Here is a 19724-nt window from a genome sequence, read left to right on the forward strand (position 1 = left end):
CGTAGTTTTATATGCAGGTGTTTATATTGGAGCCACGCGTTGTCACACGCTTGACAGCCGAATAACGATAAGAGCAACGCTAATTGTATTCCCTATTTTCTTTGCTATTATGAGGTGTGGTCGGCGGTTTATACAGAAAAATGTGTAATTCTATATCTCCAATAATAATTGGATTGCGACAAACATACGTTTTAAATATTTTCAGCAGATTCTTTTGGTCTTCCAGTATTACTTGGAGTGACTTTAGTTGCGCTTGTTTCTTGAACATGATGGTTAATGCTTTCTCTATCAATGACAATATTATGTAACAAACACATACACATAACAATATCATCAGCTACATCTGTAGATATTTGTATCGCTGTTCCTAGAATTCTCCCCTTAGTATACAGTATTTCAAAAGCACATTCAACAGTTTTTCGTGCTCTTGATAATCTAGCATTAAAGTAGTCTTTATCTGTATCAATTTATTGTCTTCTATAAGGTTTCGATAGATTAGGGAGAAGTGGAAAGGCTTCAGCACCTATGATAACATGGGGTACAGTGATGTATATTAAATGAATTTTGGAGGGTGTTGCCTTAAGTGTTTATAAAGGTGAAGAAATTCTCCAAACGTATACCGTTTCGTATTTATTATATTGTAATGAAACGTCACCTACAAAGCAGAGATCGTCGCTATTATCAACGCTCCACAATAAACAGCATATCATAGAAATGAATTTTGCGCAGCTCTTATCGTTTATCGCAGGTCTCGTTCCAATATAAACACCTGCATATAAAACTATGGCAATTTCGTTGTTTTGCTAGTATCGTCGCTATTATCGTTTATCGCAGCTCCAACGTAAACGCACCCTTAGGAGTATCTGGAAGTGTGGTCATAACGCGTTTGGAACCATATATAGGAAAAGGTCATAAATTATACATTGACAACTGGTACACTAGTCCAATATTATTTGACACACTCCACCAACAAAAAACCAATGCTTGTGGTACAGTAAAAAAGAACAGGAAAGGGATGCCAACATTTCGAAAAAATAAAAATAAAAAGGTGAAAGCTTCTGTATAGAAACTATGCTGAGCATCAAATGGAAAGACAAGCGAAAAGTACTAATGCTGACGACAATGCATGAGGACACAATGGTTGATACTGGGAAAGTTGATAGGACCACGAACCAGAAACAGAGAAAACCATGTTGCATTGTCGATTATAACCAAAACATGGGGTTGGTTGACAAATCAGACATGATGATTTGAGCTAACTGAAGAGCATGAGAAAAAATGTTAAGTGGTACAAAAAACTAGCATTCAATTTATTTGACATTATGTTGCTAAATGCTCATGTGTTATATCTTACGAAAACTGGAAAGAAACCTTCCTTGGCTGATTTCCAGTCAGCAGTAATAAAACAAATGATACACCAATTTCATGTACCCTCTATCAAACAAAATGGTGGTCGTCCGTCTACATCAGAGGTTCCCAAACTTTTTTTAGAAACATCCCCATTCGGAGTGGTAAAAATAAAAAAAAAATAGCATATTTTCTTGTGTTGTATTTCTTCAAATATATAATTATTACACTATTAATTATTATTGTTATCATATTAATGTAATATGATAAGAGTAGTAATATAATTAAAATTAAATATTAATAACGTAACGTAACTTCTACAATGACAATCACAAAATAGTCATAATTTTAATGGGACTTGATGGATTGACAGCAAATTATCAATATTTGGCTTCAGTTTTGTTAGGAATAACCGCAAATCTCCCCGTTCTATGATATTCAATCTGCTCCCTTTTTTTTGTTAAAAGGTTTGTAACGACACTAAAACTTTTTTCGACAAGATATGACGAGGGAAACGCCATCAAAAGCTTTCTAAATTTCACTTTCAGCTCCTCATTAGTGTTAAGCTCGAGTAGCTCCTCTTGTAATATCACATTCTCCACTTCCGTTTCATCAAATGGATTTATGATCCTAGGTGGTATTTCCATCATCAGAATATCTTCAAATCTGATTTTGAAGTCATCATGCAGGGCAATTAAATGTATGTCTGAATATCCTCATCAAGCCATTCTACCTGTGACAAGTTTGAAAACTGGGAAAATTCGATCCGACTAACATTTTGCTTCATAAATTTCAATTTTCCAACAAAGGCTGAAACTACATCCTTTGTTTTTTACACCCTTCGTTGTTGTCCCCTTGTAATTGTAAGTAAATAGCATTAAATTTTTTGAACAAATCTGTCAAATACGCGATCTCGGCTTTCAAATTGATAAGGTTTTCTTTTAAATCTGGGTCTTTACTTTCCAGAAACTCTAACACTGATTCAAAAAGTGAATAAAATCTTGTTAAACATGCACATTTCGATAACCAGCCTACTTCAGTATATAAGAGTAATCGTTGGAAGTCTTCATCATTTTCATCGCACAATTGTGCAAATAAACGCGTATTCAATTCATAGCTTCTTATTTTGTTAACTGCATTAATCGCAAATTGAAGTGATGGGTGCAATCTATCACTCAAATTTTTCGCTACTAGATGTTGTCGGTGGATGACACAGTGAATTGCAGTTACCTCTGGTATAATTCTTAAGTTTTTACAAGTAACAGTCGCGGAGGTTCTTAAAATGTTATCTGCCTACATTGATAGGCAAAGTCAAGCCAACATTTTAGTTCTTCACTATCGAAACCAAAAAAATGTTCGTGAAAAAACATGCTTGCCGTGTTTGTGTAGTATGTTCGCAAACAACAACAAAAGCAAGGCGTCGAAAGAAGATTGCAACGTCGGATTATGTGTAGTGCCTTGCTTTCAGGAATATCACAAAATATTAAATTTTTAGGTTTTAAGTTCTGAAATAGTTTAGTAATCTTAATAAAGAGTATTATAATAAACTCCTGGATAAAATTAAAGCACCACTTACATTTTCCAGTACTTTTTAATTAATGATAAGTTATAATTTACTAGCTTTACTGCTAGTATGCTATGGATGTTCTTTGAGATTTAAAACAAATATTGACAAAGAATAGTTCTAGTTTAGACCATTTTTCTGTAAGAGTGAAGCTTTTGCGTGTGATTGATTTTCACATATGTTTACCAGTGCGAAAAATGAATCACCAAAGAAATTTATCGCTGGAAGAGGCAGTACGGGCATCAACTCTGCTGGATAAGGGGTACTCGATGCGTTATATTGCCAATGTGTTAGGAAGGAATCTTTCCTGCATAAGTCATATGATTAGACGGTTTATCAAAACTGGATCTCACATTTGAAGATCAGGGCAAGGACGAAAACGTTTAAATGAAGCCGAATTATAGAGCAAGAGACCAGCAAAAAAAAACATTATTTACCAGAGAGCACAAAGTTCAAAGATTGCGTTTTGCCCGAAATCACCAACATTGGTCTGTTAATGATTGGAAAAAGATTTTATTCTCTGACGAAACGAGGGTTAGCTTAAAATCTCCTAATGGACGTGAGCGTGTATGGTGAAGACAAGGAAAGAGATTTGCAAGTTGTAACATTGCTCCAAGAGTGCCGTTTGTTGGCGGCTCTGTAATGTTTTGGGGAGCCATCTGCTTCGACGCTCGCACAGCGTTGGTCCTTATAATAATAATAATATTCCTTTATTACCCAACAGGCATAGCCCAAAAAAGGATAACAATATATATTACATAATGTAATAATACAATAATATGTATCTGTATGTGAGAAAAAAAAACAAAAATTACAAAAAATTGAAGAAATTAACAATTGACCGAATTATAAAGAAAATAAAAATAAAAACTAAATAAGTGAATTTACATGTATAAGTGAATTTACATGCAGGTGATCACTGATTGTCTGGAATCCTGTTGCCCACTTTACAGAGAGTGTATGTTGGCGCCCGTCTCATAATGTTTGTCCTAGCATAAGGAATGACGAATACGCAGCTATATCTTGAGTTACTCCTTGGAACAACAAACCCTAGTCGCTCAAGAATGAAAGGGCAATCTATGATGTTATATTCGATAAGCCTTTGTAGAAACCTTTCATAAAACGCGTTTCTTCTGTCCATCAAGGAAATCATATTGTGTCGTGCAAGCAAATCATTTTGTGGTATACCTCGCTCAGGGTAAATTCCATCAGATTTGTAAAAAAGAAATTTTAAGAATCTACGATGGACTCGATCAAGGCTTAAGAACTCACATGCATATAAGGGACTCCAAATCAATCAAGCGTATTCTAACTTACTCAGAACGTAAGCATAATACAAGGTCTTTAATAAGCTGACACTTGTGAAATATTTAGACATACGCATCACAAAACCTAGGGACCTAAAGGTCTCCGAACACACATTATTGATATGTTTTTTAAAATTAAGACTTGCATCAAACAGGACCCCCAAATCCCTGTACTCCTCAACACGACTTAAAGTGCTGCCAGCAATATTGTAAGGATATATGCATGTTGACGAGCATCGGCTATAAGTAAGTACACAACATTTATCTATATTAAGGTTAAGTTTGTAGGTCTTACACCATTGCACTATTGTGTTTAAGTTGTGCTGCAGCTTATCTGCATCTGCCATCGATGAGACTTCGGCATAGATCTTGATATCATCAGCATATCCCCACATCCGACAATCAATTTTTAGAAGTAAGTCATTTAAGAAAAGAACAAATAATAGAGGGCCCAAATTTGATCCCTGTGGAACCCCTGAGGTAAGAGTGAACTCATTAGAAAAATATCCATTGTAAGCAACATAACATTTTCTATGTTGCAAATAAGAGGCCAGAAGTTGAATTGCTGAAGGAACAAATCCGAAAGAGCTCAATTTATACAAGAGAATTCTATGGTCAATCAGATCAAAGGCTTTGGATAGATCAGTGTATACAACATCCACCTGCCCACATCTATCCAGGGTGGTACAGATAAACTCGGAAATCGTAGCCAAGTTGGTAACTGTAGAGCGACCGGAAACAAAACCATGCTGGGAAGCTGACACAAAGGGGCACGTGCTGGTGTACATAAAAGAATATAATAACTTTTCAAATAGTTTAGCAAAATTGGATGGTGTACGATCATCCTTTTTATAAACAGGCACAATTCTTGATCGTTTCCATCTTTCAGGAAATTCACAGGACGTAATGGACAAGTTAATAATAAATTTAAGAGGGCAAGCAAATATATAACGGCAATCTCTGACCATAAAACTTGGCAACAAATCATCTCCAGCAGTATGTTTATTAGAAAACGTTGCCATTAATTTAATTAGCTCCTCTTCTGTAGTGGGATGAAAAGAGTATGGTAACGGATTGAAATTAGATTCAGTGAAAGTTCGGTCAGTAGATACAGTGTGAACAGCAGAAAACATGTCAGCAAAAGCATTTACAATATCTTGAGGATCAGCAAGAACATTGCTCTCACTATCAATCAGATTACAGGGTATTCTTGTGGTACGTTTCTTAGCTCGGAGAAAATTCCATATACTGGACGGATCAGTCTTGATGGTATTTTGTATGTTGTTAAGATACTTAATGTAACTGTCGTTTATTTCATTTTTTAACAACCTCCTTAGTCGCTTAAATTCATTTTTTTGTTTTGATCCATTTTTTGTGATAGAATTTTTTGATATCAATATGTTTCTTTATTTCCGGCGAAAACCACGGTGGGTAAGAACTATCAGATTTGGTTTTAATAGGGACGTGTGTATTAATTACGGAGTAAATGGCATCATAGAAGGCATCCAAAGCCTCATTGACATCGGTATGGGAAAGCAAAAAAGACCAATCATACTTAAAGAAGTGATCATATGATGCAGGGTAATTTGCTCGATGGAAGTCATATCGTAAATTATCAGAAGATGGGAACCGCTGTTGATTAGTAGGTGTAGAGTAGTAAACTTCCACTTCAAGACTGAGATGATAAGAATCTTCTGGTACAACTGGATTGTCAGATCTTATTATGTGAAAATTCAGGTCAGCATTAGAGATCAACAAATCCAACATTCTGCCATCTTCATTCTTAACGTTATTGTACTGTTTGGCATTAAGAACACTTAAGAGGGAATCGACCGAAAGTTAAGATAGGGTATTTCTTTAAAATGTGCTTTAACGCAGAGGCCACACTAGTCGAATTTATGAAATAAAAAAAATCATACTAATAGAACAAAACCATATCTATGAAATGACTAAATTACATTTTCAAAATTACTGCCTGAAAGTCAGAAAAAAATTAAGAAAAATTTATTTTTAAAACAAATTTCAAACGTTTTTTGCGGTATTGTGATGTAAAAAATTCAAAAACAAATTTAGTCATTTTATTCTTTGTTCCTTCAACTATAAATTGTAAAAAAAATCATACACATTATATGTTTTTTAAAGCGTCTAGAATAAAGCACAAAAGTATCCACATTCAACAAATTTTTAACTTATATTCGTACTACATCTCCGCCTCTAGATTTTAACTCCGCCCTCTAGACAGGATGTCTAGGCATCTAGGCGATAGTACCCGGGTCAAGAAACAGGTGCATTTTGTATTGCTTTATAAAATCAGTAATCTTTTAGAAACGCTTGTTAGCATTTTACTTCCTGTTTAACTTTTCCAGAGGCTCCTGTGTTCGTTGTTATTATTGTTGCTCGTTATTATTGTTTATTGATATTGTTGTTGTTGGTGGTTATTGTGTGTTTTTAATTGTGCCGAGTTTAGACGGTGATAATGGGACGTAGAAACCAAAATAGACAAAAAGTGAGTTTTAACAAAAAACACAAGGGTGGTAATATAACAAAACTAAAGACTGCGAGGACAGAAAAATTTGTAAAATCTATAATTCTGGATATCGTCAATAATATTGACGTACCATTTCATCCACGGATTACAGAGTTATTCTCAGGTAAATTTGCTAGAAAAAGACTGAAAATTTAAATATCTAAATTTAACAAAATATCAATTCTCCACAATGTTAGCAACTTACATAAGCTCCCGATGCAAAGTGATGATAGTGAACACTTATTGGGTAAATTTGAAGTTGTTTAATAAAAATAAAACAAAATAAATAAAATTCGTAGATTTGTAGATTAAATTTAAAATAAATTTGTAGATTCAAACCGAGAGTTACAACCCAACGAAGAAAATCTTCATTTGATAGCAAATGATGAACGTATCGACGACAATATCAGGCCAATTCAAGTACAAGGCAGAAGAATAATCGATTTTGAATATTACAACGAACAGTTGCTAAAAATAAGTCAGCATGGTTTTCACTTTGATTGTTCATTCGCTAACTTAGTATTTGATAAAGAACATAAATTGGGTCTGAAGTCATCTTTTTCTGTTCATTGCAATATGTGCAATAGCAAGTTCAATCTTGAAACCACTCGTAACACCGTGAATACAGATTTGGTACAAGGTGCAACCAGCATTGGGAGTGGATTTTCTAATATGGAAGAAGTCTTCTCTGTACTGAATATTCCCTTCATGTCATCAAAGTTATATCTAAAATGTCAGAACCAGATTGCCGAAACGTGGGAAAAAGTTATTTGGCCTTTAAAGTTATGAAGGAGGCTGCTATGGAAGAAGCTGAATATGCTAGACAAAACGGCATGATCGACTCTGACGGTACACCTTTAGTCACGGTTGTAGCTGATGGCTGTTGGAGCAAAAGGTCGTACAGAAAAACTATAGTGGAAGTTCTACGGGAATGGAAGCTGATGGTTTGGTAGAGGGCTTCCGTAAGAGCGAAGAATTGTATGGGGTGCGTTTTGCAACCCTTATTGCTGATGGAGATAGCAGTACATACAAACGTATATTGAATGCTAGACCTTATAAAAACCTGACGATACAAAAGATAGAATGTTCCGATCATCTTCTGCGAAATTTTTGTAACAAACTAACTGCATTATCGAAAGATACAAGATTTCCTATAAAGTATAGAAAATTTGTTACAAAAAACATTTTACGATTCCGAAAAGCGATTAACGGTGCAGTCGTGTTCAGAAAGCAAGAAAGAAATGAAAGTGCGGTGTATTAATTAAAGAAAGATATCGATAATTCCCTAAATCATATATTTGGTAATCATGCGATGTGTGATACGTATTTCTGTAAACCAAAAAATGAATATGTCTACATTTCAGAAATCAAAACGCAGTGTCCTGAATTATATTGTCGCTTGAATGAAATTATATCCTCAATTTCAAACCATAGCAGGAGCTTACTAGAAAAAGTCAACAGCAACATAGTTGAGCAATTTCATGCAATAATTGCAAAATTCGTTGGAGGCAAACGAATAAACTTTTCACAAAAACGGTCGTATCAAACTCGTTGTCAAGGCGCAGTGATATCATTTAATTCAAACCGAATTCATTCGCTTGTTAGTAAAACACATCCATTTGCGCATAAAAACTTAAATGTAGAAAACCTGGAAAAAAGAAGAAGAAGATCAAGAGAAAACGCAAAGAAACTAAAACTTATGGGTAAAAAAAAGACAAAGTTGCAGAAATCGCAAATTGATGATGAAGATTACGGAGATAACAGCTTGAAACCTGACCTAGATACCGACATTTTAGAGCAAGAAATAAACAAGTTCCTAAAAAATATGGAAAGAACTTCAACTCAACGGGAATACTTGGAAAGGAATTCTACTTTACAAGCAGAAAGTGGTTACTGGCTCGAAGAAAGAAGGAAATTATTAACTGCATCAAATTTTTACCCTGTATGTATTAGAAAAGATACGACATTATGCGCTAATTTGGTAAAACGTATTTTATATTATTGTGGTACGGCAATTAAATCCAAAGCAGTGCAACATGGAAGAAATAATGAGGGTATAGCATTGAGGCAACTAGAAGTACAAGAAAATGTCAAAATTAAGAAATGTGGTTTGTTTGTAGATTCACAGTACTGCTTTTTAGGAGCCACACCTGACGGTTTAGTCGGAGATGATCTAGTAGTGGAAGTGAAGTGTCCTTTCTCTGCATACAAAACGTGCCCCGAAGAAGCAATCAAACAGAAAAAAATTAACTTTTGGACTTTCAATGCAACATCGAATACCTTTGATATCAACAAAAAGGATAAATGGTTTTACCAAATTCAAGGTCAATTACAAATTACAGGGAGAAAAGGATGTTTATTTGCAATTTGGACAGGACACAACATTCCCATGAAAGTAGCATACATTCGTAGAGATAAACAGTTTTGGAGAACAAATATGGAAATTAAATTACTAAGATTTTATAAAGAATGTATGTTACCAGAATTAGTTGATCCACGGCATACTCGTCACCTACCAATTCGCGAACCAAATTTTATAAAAGCAGCGCAGATAAATCGAAAACGACCACGCAATCAGTAACAGTATAAAAGAACTACAATGATATCGAAAATTACTTCTTTCAATGAAATCTATACCGGGATAGTACAAATAGGCCCGGAACAGTTTCATACAAAATACTTCCTTTTCTTTGAATGGAATACCCAGTAATTTTTTAATATTTTTGTTGCAATTTCTGAAAGGAGTTTTTATGTTGTATTCAAAAATGAAAAAAATTATTGGGATCCTCTCTAAAAAAATGACATTTTCGGCCAAGAACGGTAGCGAAAAAAAAAATTTGAATGTTGTAATAAATTCGTCATTTACTATACATATATTATTAAAAAAAATCTCAAGTAACAACGATATTTGACCATTCCGGGAGTTTGTACCAACCATATAGAAAAGATAATTTCTCACTTTTTATATTTAGATATCATGATAATAAAACTAATAAAACTTCTTTTTTTTATTTTACCCTACATCAAACGTTTGTTTACCTCTTACAGTCACAATCCACAAGGTTTTAAACCCGTTGCGCGGCGTTCTTTGTAAGAACAATTAGACACCAGCTAGCCGTTTTTTTTATTACAGTCGTCTTCTACGAATAACTACTGATATCTTATTGGCCAACAATATCCTTTTATCTCCGTTTCATGCTTCTCTTAAAACCACACCCTATTTTAACCCGGCCTCCCAATTCTAATTTCCCACGCGTGGAAGCAGGACTCTTAAAAAATCAATAAAACATAATATCATGATAATAAATATCATGATAATAAAACTAATAAAACTTCTTTTTTTTATTTTACCCTACATCAAACGTTTGTTTACCTCTTACAGTCACAATCCACAAGGTTTTAAACCCGTTGCGCGGCGTTCTTTGTAAGAACAATCAGACACCAGCTAGCCGTTTTTTTTATTACAGTCGTCTTCTACGAATAACTACTGATATCTTATTGGCCAACAATATCCTTTTATCTCCGTTTCATGCTTCTCTTAAAACCACACCCTATTTTAACCCGGCCTCCCAATTCTAATTTCCCACGCGTGGAAGCAGGACTCTTAAAAAATCAATAAAAGCCCTGGTTTTAATTGAATATTGACTAGTAGGTAAAATTAAATCGGGGAGATTGAAATCTCCAACCAATACAAAGAAATGGTTAATTATAATAGCCTCAAGAGCAGTAGTAAATGTCTCCATATCATCAGAAGATATATCGGGAGGAATGTAGACTAGTATGATTAAAATAGACTTATTATTAATAAGACACCTACAGATTACTAAATCTATCATAGGTACTGTTGCACGAAGATGACTAGTATCGATAATGTCAAATGGTATGGTATGTTTTAGTGCAAGCAGATATACGTGCGAGGTCTATGAATGCGGATTATTACCTGGAAAACATCGTACTTGAACACGTAATGCCATTTGCTCCTTTTTTGGGTCCTAATTTTGTATTCATGCAAGATAATGCACGTCGTCACGTGGTTAGACAGTTCATGGATTGGCCACCTAACAGTCCCAATCTCAATCCCATAGAACATTTATGGGACTATCTTAAAAAAAAGGTCCGTGGTCGTAGACTCCCACCAGCCAACCACAACCAACTGGTGGATGCAGTAATTGAAGAATGGGACAATATTCCCCAGGATACAATTCAAAATTTAATCGCTAGCATGCCAAGGCGTATGAATGCGGTAATTCGGAGTAGAGGAGGACCTACAAGGTACTTTTTTCATTCGATTGTTTAAACATTTTTATTTTGATTTTCGTTTTCATATCTCACACATTTTCAACAAAAGACGTATTAATGATTTAAAATAAGGTCATGTTTCGCTGATTCCTTTTTCAACCAATCTTATAAACCCAATTTGTAAGCTTTCATGCTAATTTGATCTTAATAATTTAATTATTTACGTTTAATAAAGTGGTGCGTTAATTTTGTCCAGGAGTTTAGTTTGATTTCATTTTTCTTTATATAAAAACTTTGCCCAAGAAGGTGTGTTTATAGAATTAATACTAGGCATCCAATGGGTTAATAATATATATTGAAAATCGAACTCTTCAAATAAGATTCTTCTTTTCTTTTTAATTGAAATTAATTGCTTTAAAATATCACGTTGGGGTCACCAATTTATGGCCTTTGGAGTATGACTATAAAAATTTATTTTTTGGAATTAAAAATTATTTTTAGAGATAGCAATTGAGTGTTATAGATAATAGGTAGATAATGATATTATCTATTTCTAATATTATATTATATTTCTATTTCTATTATCTATTATCTAACCAAATAACACTTGAACAAATTGTAGTTTTCTTTAAGGGGGCTCTAAAGTAAAGTTTTTAGTGGTGTGATAGTTGCTTTTATACTATATACTTAATCTTAAACTTTTTACACAAAAATTAATAAATTTAAAACTACACACAATAAAAAATATTCTTTTAAACAGTCTCAAATAATGAACTAAAGTTGGGTTGATCATTTAAAGCTGATATTCTCCAACATTTAAGGCTTTTTTCACGATTTCTTTGTTGATTTTTTTTACTCTTATGATGTTTGCATACTTTGACTCAATATTGAGTCAAAGAGAGACACAAATGTGTTATAATCATCTTTGATATGTCATTTTATTACCTCATTCAGCTTCATTTTCTTCATATAAATTCCAAAACCAATTTAGCTTCAATTTTGAATCCTCCAAAACATTAAGAAATACATTTTTTAAAATAAAACAAAAAATAAATAGTTTTAATACAAAATAAAAATACATAAATCACTAAAACAATTAAGTTTTTAAAGTGGTATTTAAAAATTAAAATCGGTTAAAATCAATTTTTAAGGGTAAAAAATAAAAACTAACCTTACTTTTAATTAAAATTGACCGAAGATGGATCAAAATCACCCACAAAGGGACTTCCTTCTGCATTCCACGCCTTTTTCAATGTTTCCCTCATCTTTATTTCATCACTTGTAGGTAATCCAAGCCTTTTTCTCTCCTGGTTCCATTGCAACTCTTCAATTTTTGCTTGAGCTTCATCGGGGAGCTCCTCAAATGGTCTTGAACAATCCATTTTTGATAAATCCAATTTCGGTTCTGATTTTAACAAACAATCCCACCAAATTTCCGACCGTTTCTCTAAATGAACAGTTAATTTTCTTTGGGAGACATCCAATGACCAAATTGCTTCAGAATTTTTAACACAATTACATAATTCGTCTTCAATTAACACCAAAGAGGATTTTTTTGTTTTAATAGAGATCTTATTTGGATGAATCGCGACAATTAAATCTTTGGAAGTAACCCCAAACGGGGTTTTTATTAATACATCAACATCACTTATAGTCTGGGACCAAGAATAATTATCAAAAACACCTCCGTTATAACTATCAGAAACATTTTTATCATTTTCAACGTTTAATTTTCTTAAATCACCTTCAATATCATCACTTTTCATTGCAATCCCTTTATTATTATCGGTTTCATCATCGATTTCAACCTCGGTTTCAATTTCAGTTTCGATTACAGCTTCGGGGACCTCATTTTTGTTTAAATCCTTCGGTTTCCATTTGTAAAATGTATTTCGAACGAATCGTTCTGCGAAACCTTCCGGTAAACCAACGTGAGAATTCGAATTGGTTGAGATTACGTAAAAATCGGTTCTTAAAAGGAAATTAATGATAAAATAAAATTGATACATAACCTCAAAGTTGCAATTGAGTTACCTGCGGTTTAAAAAGCCGAAAACGGCGTCGAAAAAATTGGGCAAAGTGCGACATTCTTTTAAAATTGCGAATAAACTATCGTCGAAACGTTCGATATCGCACATTTTCTTTAAAAAATAGTTAAAATAATCCAAATCCTCGGTTTGTTTACGTTTTGAAATTTGACATTTGACATTTTCTGTCGAAATTGATGGGTTTGTGGTGACACCTGTGGAGAGGTTTTATAATGTAATTAAATTATTTAAATTTAAGTTTTTTCTAATTTATAAAATAATTAATTAATATATCGCCAATAAATATAGAACATTACTAAATTTTACAATTCAATTTCTTTTAAATATATCTTAATTGATGAAATTATAATGTTACATAAACTTTTGAACTCGTTAAAGTATTTCACATTAAATAGTACCTAGTGTTATGTTTGTATTAATATACTCTTGTTTATTATTATTATTAACTAATCTTTATTGAATGGATTCTTTCCATTGAGGTCTTATATATAATCGTTGAGTAAACATGTGATTATGAACGTACCCCCCCGCAAAAGCCTTGCTGTGACGTCATTGGAAGAATTGACATTTCTATATTTTTATTTATACAGTGTATTTTACTTAAGAAGCAATATACAAAAATATAAAATAAAATAAAAAAAATATTAAAATATAAAGCAAAATATTAACGGTTAAAATTTTATTATTTTTAGGTTATCCAACTTGACTCGGTTACCATGGTGATTAAGATCCAAATATTGCAGGTGCTTGTCAAAATTGAAATTGAATTTAAGTTTTTTTAAGGAAAAAGTCTTATTTAATTGGTTTAAAAGGCTATATTTAACTCAAAACTGGTTTATCTAGGGAATTATAAACAAGGTAAGTGGATGAAATCAAAAAAGATATTTTTAATTTATTTCTCTTAATTAGAATCGATTTAAATTAACTACAAGTAACGAATTTGTTATGAATGCGAGATAATCGTAAAGAATTCGAATTGTTTTAAAATTAATAAAAATGAGGTTAGAATTGATAAAAAATCGGAATAAAATTGTATTATTTTAAGGTTATCAACTTGACTCGGTTACCATGGTGATTAAGATCCAAATATAGCAGTTGCTTGTCAAAATTGACGTCGAATTTTAGTTTTTTTTAATGAAAAACACATAATTAATTGGATTTAAAGGTTGTATTTAATTCAAAATGGGTAAATGGATGAAATTATAAGCAAGGTAAGGGGATTAAATAAAAAAAATTTTTTTTTAGATCAATTAAAATGTACAAGAATTTAGGGTTAAATAACAATTAAAACTAGAACTAACAGTAGACCTAGAACTAAAAAGTTTTAGGTTTAGCCGGGCGTCTTAGACAAGAACTTAGAAAGGTCTGAAGACGCACGGCTAAATCCGAATATTTCTAGTTCTAGATCTAGTGTTAGTTCTAGTTTTACATTAGCACTATCACTAGAACTAACACAAGACCTAGAATTAAGTTTTAAAACTATTTATTGAAATCCATATGTCGTTTATTTAAAAATTTTTTTTATCATTAAAGGTATGTTGGAAAAAGGGTGTAAAGTTGTAAGTTAGGAGTTATATAGGTAAGGATGGGAGTGTAGCCAAGGGTAGACAAACGTTTCAGAAACAAGTTGTTACTTATCTTGTTTCTCTACTTATCTGTTCTTTATTTGTTATGTATTTTTCGACATATTTGATGTTTTCCTGACGTTGTAGTGAGTTACCATTTTTATATGATATTGTTATAAATTAGAATCTTATATATTAGGTTGATTCTATTTAGTATTTGTTGTTGGGTGTTTTAAATTAAATTATAGGTGTGTTGCGGAGGTGTTAGGGGGTGAGAAAGGATGTAGTGGGTTAGGACAGGTTTGTAGCCAAGGAAGACAAAAGTTGTAGAATCAAGGTGCTACTTAACTTGATTCTCTCGTTCATTTGTCTATTTTGTTTTATATTGTGCTGTTATGTATTATTGTGTTATTTGTCATTTCCGTTATTTTCTTTGAGGTTGCATTCATTTACCAATCTTTTTTCTTTTGTATTCTTATGAGATTATTTTCCATGTTGAATTTGTTGTAGATTAGAATCTGTTTATGTTATGTTGATTTTATATGTTATTCATTATTATGGAGTATTAGAATTAAATTGAGAGTGGGTTGGGGTAGGAGAGGATGTAGAGGGTGAGGTATGTAGCCAAGGAACACAAAAGTTGCAGACAACAAGGTGCTACTTTCCTTGTTTTTCTCGTCCATTTGTCTTTTGGGTGGTGTGTATGGGGTTTTTAGGAATGAGTATAAAGGTCTAGTTCTTCTGTATTTGTTCGTTTAAGCATTGGATGTTGGAATGATTGTGGATACACCGAACCAAAAATGTACATTAATACAATGAAAAGCTACATTGAGACAATGAATTGAGTTATGGATTTTCAGCTGATGAACCAATTCATTGTCTCAATGAAGAGTGTTACATTAATTATATGAAATCGATTTTCATTATTTACTGAACAATTTTAATTGTTTAATGAACAATATTTATTATTTAATGAAAATTTGTCATTATTTAATGAACATAATTCATTGACGTTTTTCATTAATAGAATGAAACTAATCTTTATCTTAATGAATTATTTTTCTTTATTCAACGTAATGAAATTGAAAATGTAGTTTCAAGACTACATCTATACGAGTCACAAAAAAACGCTACTCGACCGTGGTAGTTTTTGACAAGGTATAATTTTGTGTGAAATCAGCAGTTTATTGCTCTAACTCCTGAAGGAGTGTTCTGTAGTTCTTCGGTTTTTCGAAGATGTTGTATCTGGTCTTCTACTTCACTAACAATAAGACTACCACCAACAAATATTACTGCTTCCTGCGAATCTTTGATAGTGTATCTAGTGGTTGCCTTTTTCCAGTCACATCTTTCTTAATACTTTTGGCTGTGGGTACCGAATAGCCATGTAGCGCCCAAAATAAAGCAGCATTGCGTCCATCTGTGAAACCATAAATAATAAAAAAAACTTGACAATTTAGTTACAAACAAAATGGCAAAATTTTAATTTTACAATAAAGTAAATGGTCTTTGTAACAATTTGACTTACTTTCAGAGATTGTGATGTCAGCAAGCCTCCCAATCAGAATTTTCACTGACTTGTCTTTGACATGGTTTTCTAAGCTTAAAAAAAGTATAGATTTTTTGCCAAACTCTGTCCCATCCTTACAGCAACCTATCTTTGCTATTAAACGCTGATTTGAAATCCATGTTAATCTAAAACAAAATACACTTAAATTTAAAAAAAATTGAATTAGTATTTATACCAGTCTATAACCAGATGGGGTTTTATAAAAAAGCCATTTTTCGATAATCTCGTTGGTACATTTTGATGCACTGGTGCCGGTATCCCCAACATGCTTTCCATGTAGCATCAAACTGTTTTGAAGTAAGATTATTGAATTTAAGAGCCCTCAAATAGGATTCTGCATCTTCTTCAGGTTCTGAAAATAGGTTTTCTTATAACATTTAATCAAACTGTGAGTAACAGATTTACCTGTTAGAATACCAAGACGTTTTTTCACCTTTTTTTGTTGTATTGATGTTACATATATTTGGAAACACCCCTCTTGAAGGTCGTCACTGAGTTGTGGTACTTAATATAAATCGTACCTCTTCTTTCCGTACAGTAATACTCCTGCATTTAAAATTGTCAATTAAACATTATATTATTATAATGATTATACAGGGTGATTCATTAGCTCTATGACAAACTTTGGCAGATGAAAGGTGATGCGATTCTAAGGAAAAAATGTTATATGAATATGGGTCCGATTCATTTTGGTTAAAGAGTTACAAGCCTTTGAAAATTTTACACAGTTTAAGAAGCAAATGAAAATGTAACATAAAAAATAAGTTTAAAAATTACAAAAATTGTTCGAAATGTCCGCCTTCAGCTTGAATGCACGTCTCACATCGACGAAGTAAAGATTTGCAACAATCGCAACAATAATTATGAAACACAAATACAGAGTTGGCTGTGATAACAAAACTGAGTTCTTTATGTCAAACATTTCAATTTACTCTATTCTGTGTGTTTCAAAGTTTATAATTGTCAGAGTTTTGATCGAAAACGAAAATGCGACTGAAGAATATGCAGATATTATTTTTGTATACGGGCTTTGTAACGGAAACGCTCGGCAAGCAGCAAGAGAATACATTCGTAGGTTTCCAAATAGACATCAACCTGCCCATACTGTGTTTAGTGCATCATTTCGCAGACTGAGAGAAACAGGTAACCCCGCTCCACTACATTCCGTTCGTCCCCATGATGTGAATGTACAAAATGAAGAACGTGTTATTGATTTAGTACTTGACGACCCTTCAATTAGTACTCGGCGTATAGCGAGTATGTTACAAATATCTCAAAGTTTTGTATGGCGTGTATTGAATCGAGAAATCTTACATCCGTTTCATCGCCAAAATGTCCAAGCATTACATCCTGGAGATACTGAGCAACGCTTAGCATTTTGCCACTGGATTATTCAGCAACATGCTCAAAATAATAACTTCATTTCCCAAGTTCTGTGGTCTGATGAAGAGTGTTTCACTAGGGACGGCATAAAAAATTATCATAACGAACATGTGTGGTCCTTGCAAAATCCACATGCAATTAGATCAGGAAGATTTCAGCAACGGTTTAGTGTAAACGTTTGGGGTGGCATTTTTAACAATTCTTTGCTACCTGTATGGGTGATAAATGAACGCTTAAATGCAAATATGTACAGAAATTTCTTAACATCGTTCAAAATATGTGGTATCAGCACGATGGTGCACCACCACATCGAGGTAGAGAAGTCATCGCTTGGTTACATGAACATTTTCCAAACAAATGGATTGGCAATGGAGGTCCAGTAGTCTGGCCACCACGATCCCCAGATCTAAATCCGCTGGATTATTATTTCTGGGGACACATGAAGCAGCTTGTGTACCATGTAGAAATTACTACCCGTCAGCAACTACTGGACAGAATTCAAGATACAGCTAATAGCATACGGAATGATCCAAATATCATACGTCGTGTGATAGAATCTTTACTTCGTCGATGTGAGGCGTGCATTCAAGCTGAAGGCGGACATTTCGAACAATTTTTGTAATTTTTAAACTTATTTTTTATGTTACATTTTCATTTGCCTATTAAACTGTGTAAAATTTTCAAAGGCTTGTAACTCTAACCAAAATGAATCGGACCCATATTCATATAACATTTTTTCCTTAGAATCGCATCACCTTTCATCTGCCAAAGTTTGTCATAGAGCTAATAAATCACCCTGTATCTGCATATCAGTAAATAAATTATGTTGATTTTGAAAGAAGTTTCAATTTGAAGAAAGAATTAGGACTTACAAGCTTTTCTGAAGGGAATCTTTCAGAAATTCTTCTTTCTGTATGTTTTCATTGGCAAGGTTGCTGCAATATTAAAGTTTTTAGTTTGATCTGTTTATATTTCGTTAAAACTATCATTTGATATTAAGGAGTTTATAGAAGATGCATTCGTAGAATAATAAACCCGAATGACATGTCTTTTAAAAGAAGCTAAATTTTGAAAACCCTGACTACATTCCAGACATTGGAATGTGGAATTTGAGTTTCGATTATGTAAACGTGGTTACTTAGAGATTGAAAATTTCCATGGTCATTTTTACAAATAAAGCATAACATGTTTGTTAATTTGAAAACGTTGTTTTCTACCTAATTTCAATTAAAAAAAATTTTGCAATTAGTTCAATAGGTAAAGCTACCTATAAACCACTACAAGCTGAAAAAAAACACAGTTGATAACAAAACGAAAAGCGAATAGCTATCTAACAGCTATTTTTGTCTTACCTGTAGATTCTCTATATTTTTGGAAAAATACACACTTCTTCACTCAACTGATCACTGTTAAAGATGCGACAATGCGACGAGTTAACTTGATCTATGGTTATAATATGTTATTGATAGCGCACGATAAAGAAATCGCTGACTTAAATTCGCGGAATACGGCGGTGTAGGTTTGTGATTGATGAATTTTATTCATTGATATAAAGAATAATATTCTTAGCAGTTCAAATCATTGCATTGATGAAACTTCTTCTTTAATACAATGAAGTATTTACATTATATTAATGACTAATAGTCGTTAATACCATGTAAAGATTGATGAACACCTTCACTGTAATTACAAAAAACTTCTTTGAGCCAATGAATGATCTTCATTACTATAATGATTATATTTCATTGTGCTAATGAATATGCATTCATAATATTGATAAACAGCGTTTTTAGTCTATGAATAAATCTTCATTGTGTCAACGAAAACCTTCATTGAGACAATGAAAATCAGTCACAATCACTGTTCATTGATATTATGAGCAACATTTTTTTTAGTGTAAATTTCTTTATATCATATGCGTCTAGTAACTCCATTAGCTTGCCTTTGTCAATGTTATGTAATATCTGTGCATTGTCTTGTTCATCAAAATCATGGTTTTCGTTATGTATCAAGTGGTTTCCAAACTTCGATTTATTCCTGGTCTTGTGTTCCCTAATGCGGGTTTCTAATGCTCTTCCAGTTTCTCCTATATATGTCGCCTTACAGGTATTGCACTCCAATTTGTAAACTCACTTTTTTCTAGTTTATTGAACGTGTGTTTATTGTTAATTAGT

At 32.9% G+C, this 19724-nt stretch overlaps 1 protein-coding gene across 6 annotated transcripts in view; it reads right to left on the minus strand.

Moving 5' to 3' along the window:
• The window catches only part of LOC111413526 (nuclear movement protein nudC), an 89908-nt gene extending 76717 nt beyond the window's left edge, over positions 1–13191 (minus strand). For 2 of the 6 annotated variants that reach the window (XM_071196213.1, XM_071196215.1), the window contains exons 1-2: positions 13019–13191; positions 12161–12955 (exon numbers count right to left, since the gene is read on the minus strand). In XM_071196213.1, the coding sequence (XP_071052314.1) occupies positions 12163–12955; positions 13019–13122 (897 nt within the window). In that variant the 5' untranslated portion in view covers positions 13123–13191 and the 3' untranslated portion in view covers positions 12161–12162. Of the gene's footprint in view, positions 1–1534; positions 11991–12155; positions 12956–13018 lie in introns of those variants that run through there. The other 4 variants (XM_071196214.1, XM_071196216.1, XM_023044530.2 and 1 more) reach the window with 3 other exon arrangements.
• Between the last annotated feature and the right edge of the window lie 6533 nt (positions 13192–19724).

The sequence above is a fragment of the Onthophagus taurus genome, chromosome 5 (genome assembly GCF_036711975.1).
Source record: "Onthophagus taurus isolate NC chromosome 5, IU_Otau_3.0, whole genome shotgun sequence".
Lineage (NCBI taxonomy): Eukaryota > Metazoa > Arthropoda > Insecta > Coleoptera > Scarabaeidae > Onthophagus > Onthophagus taurus.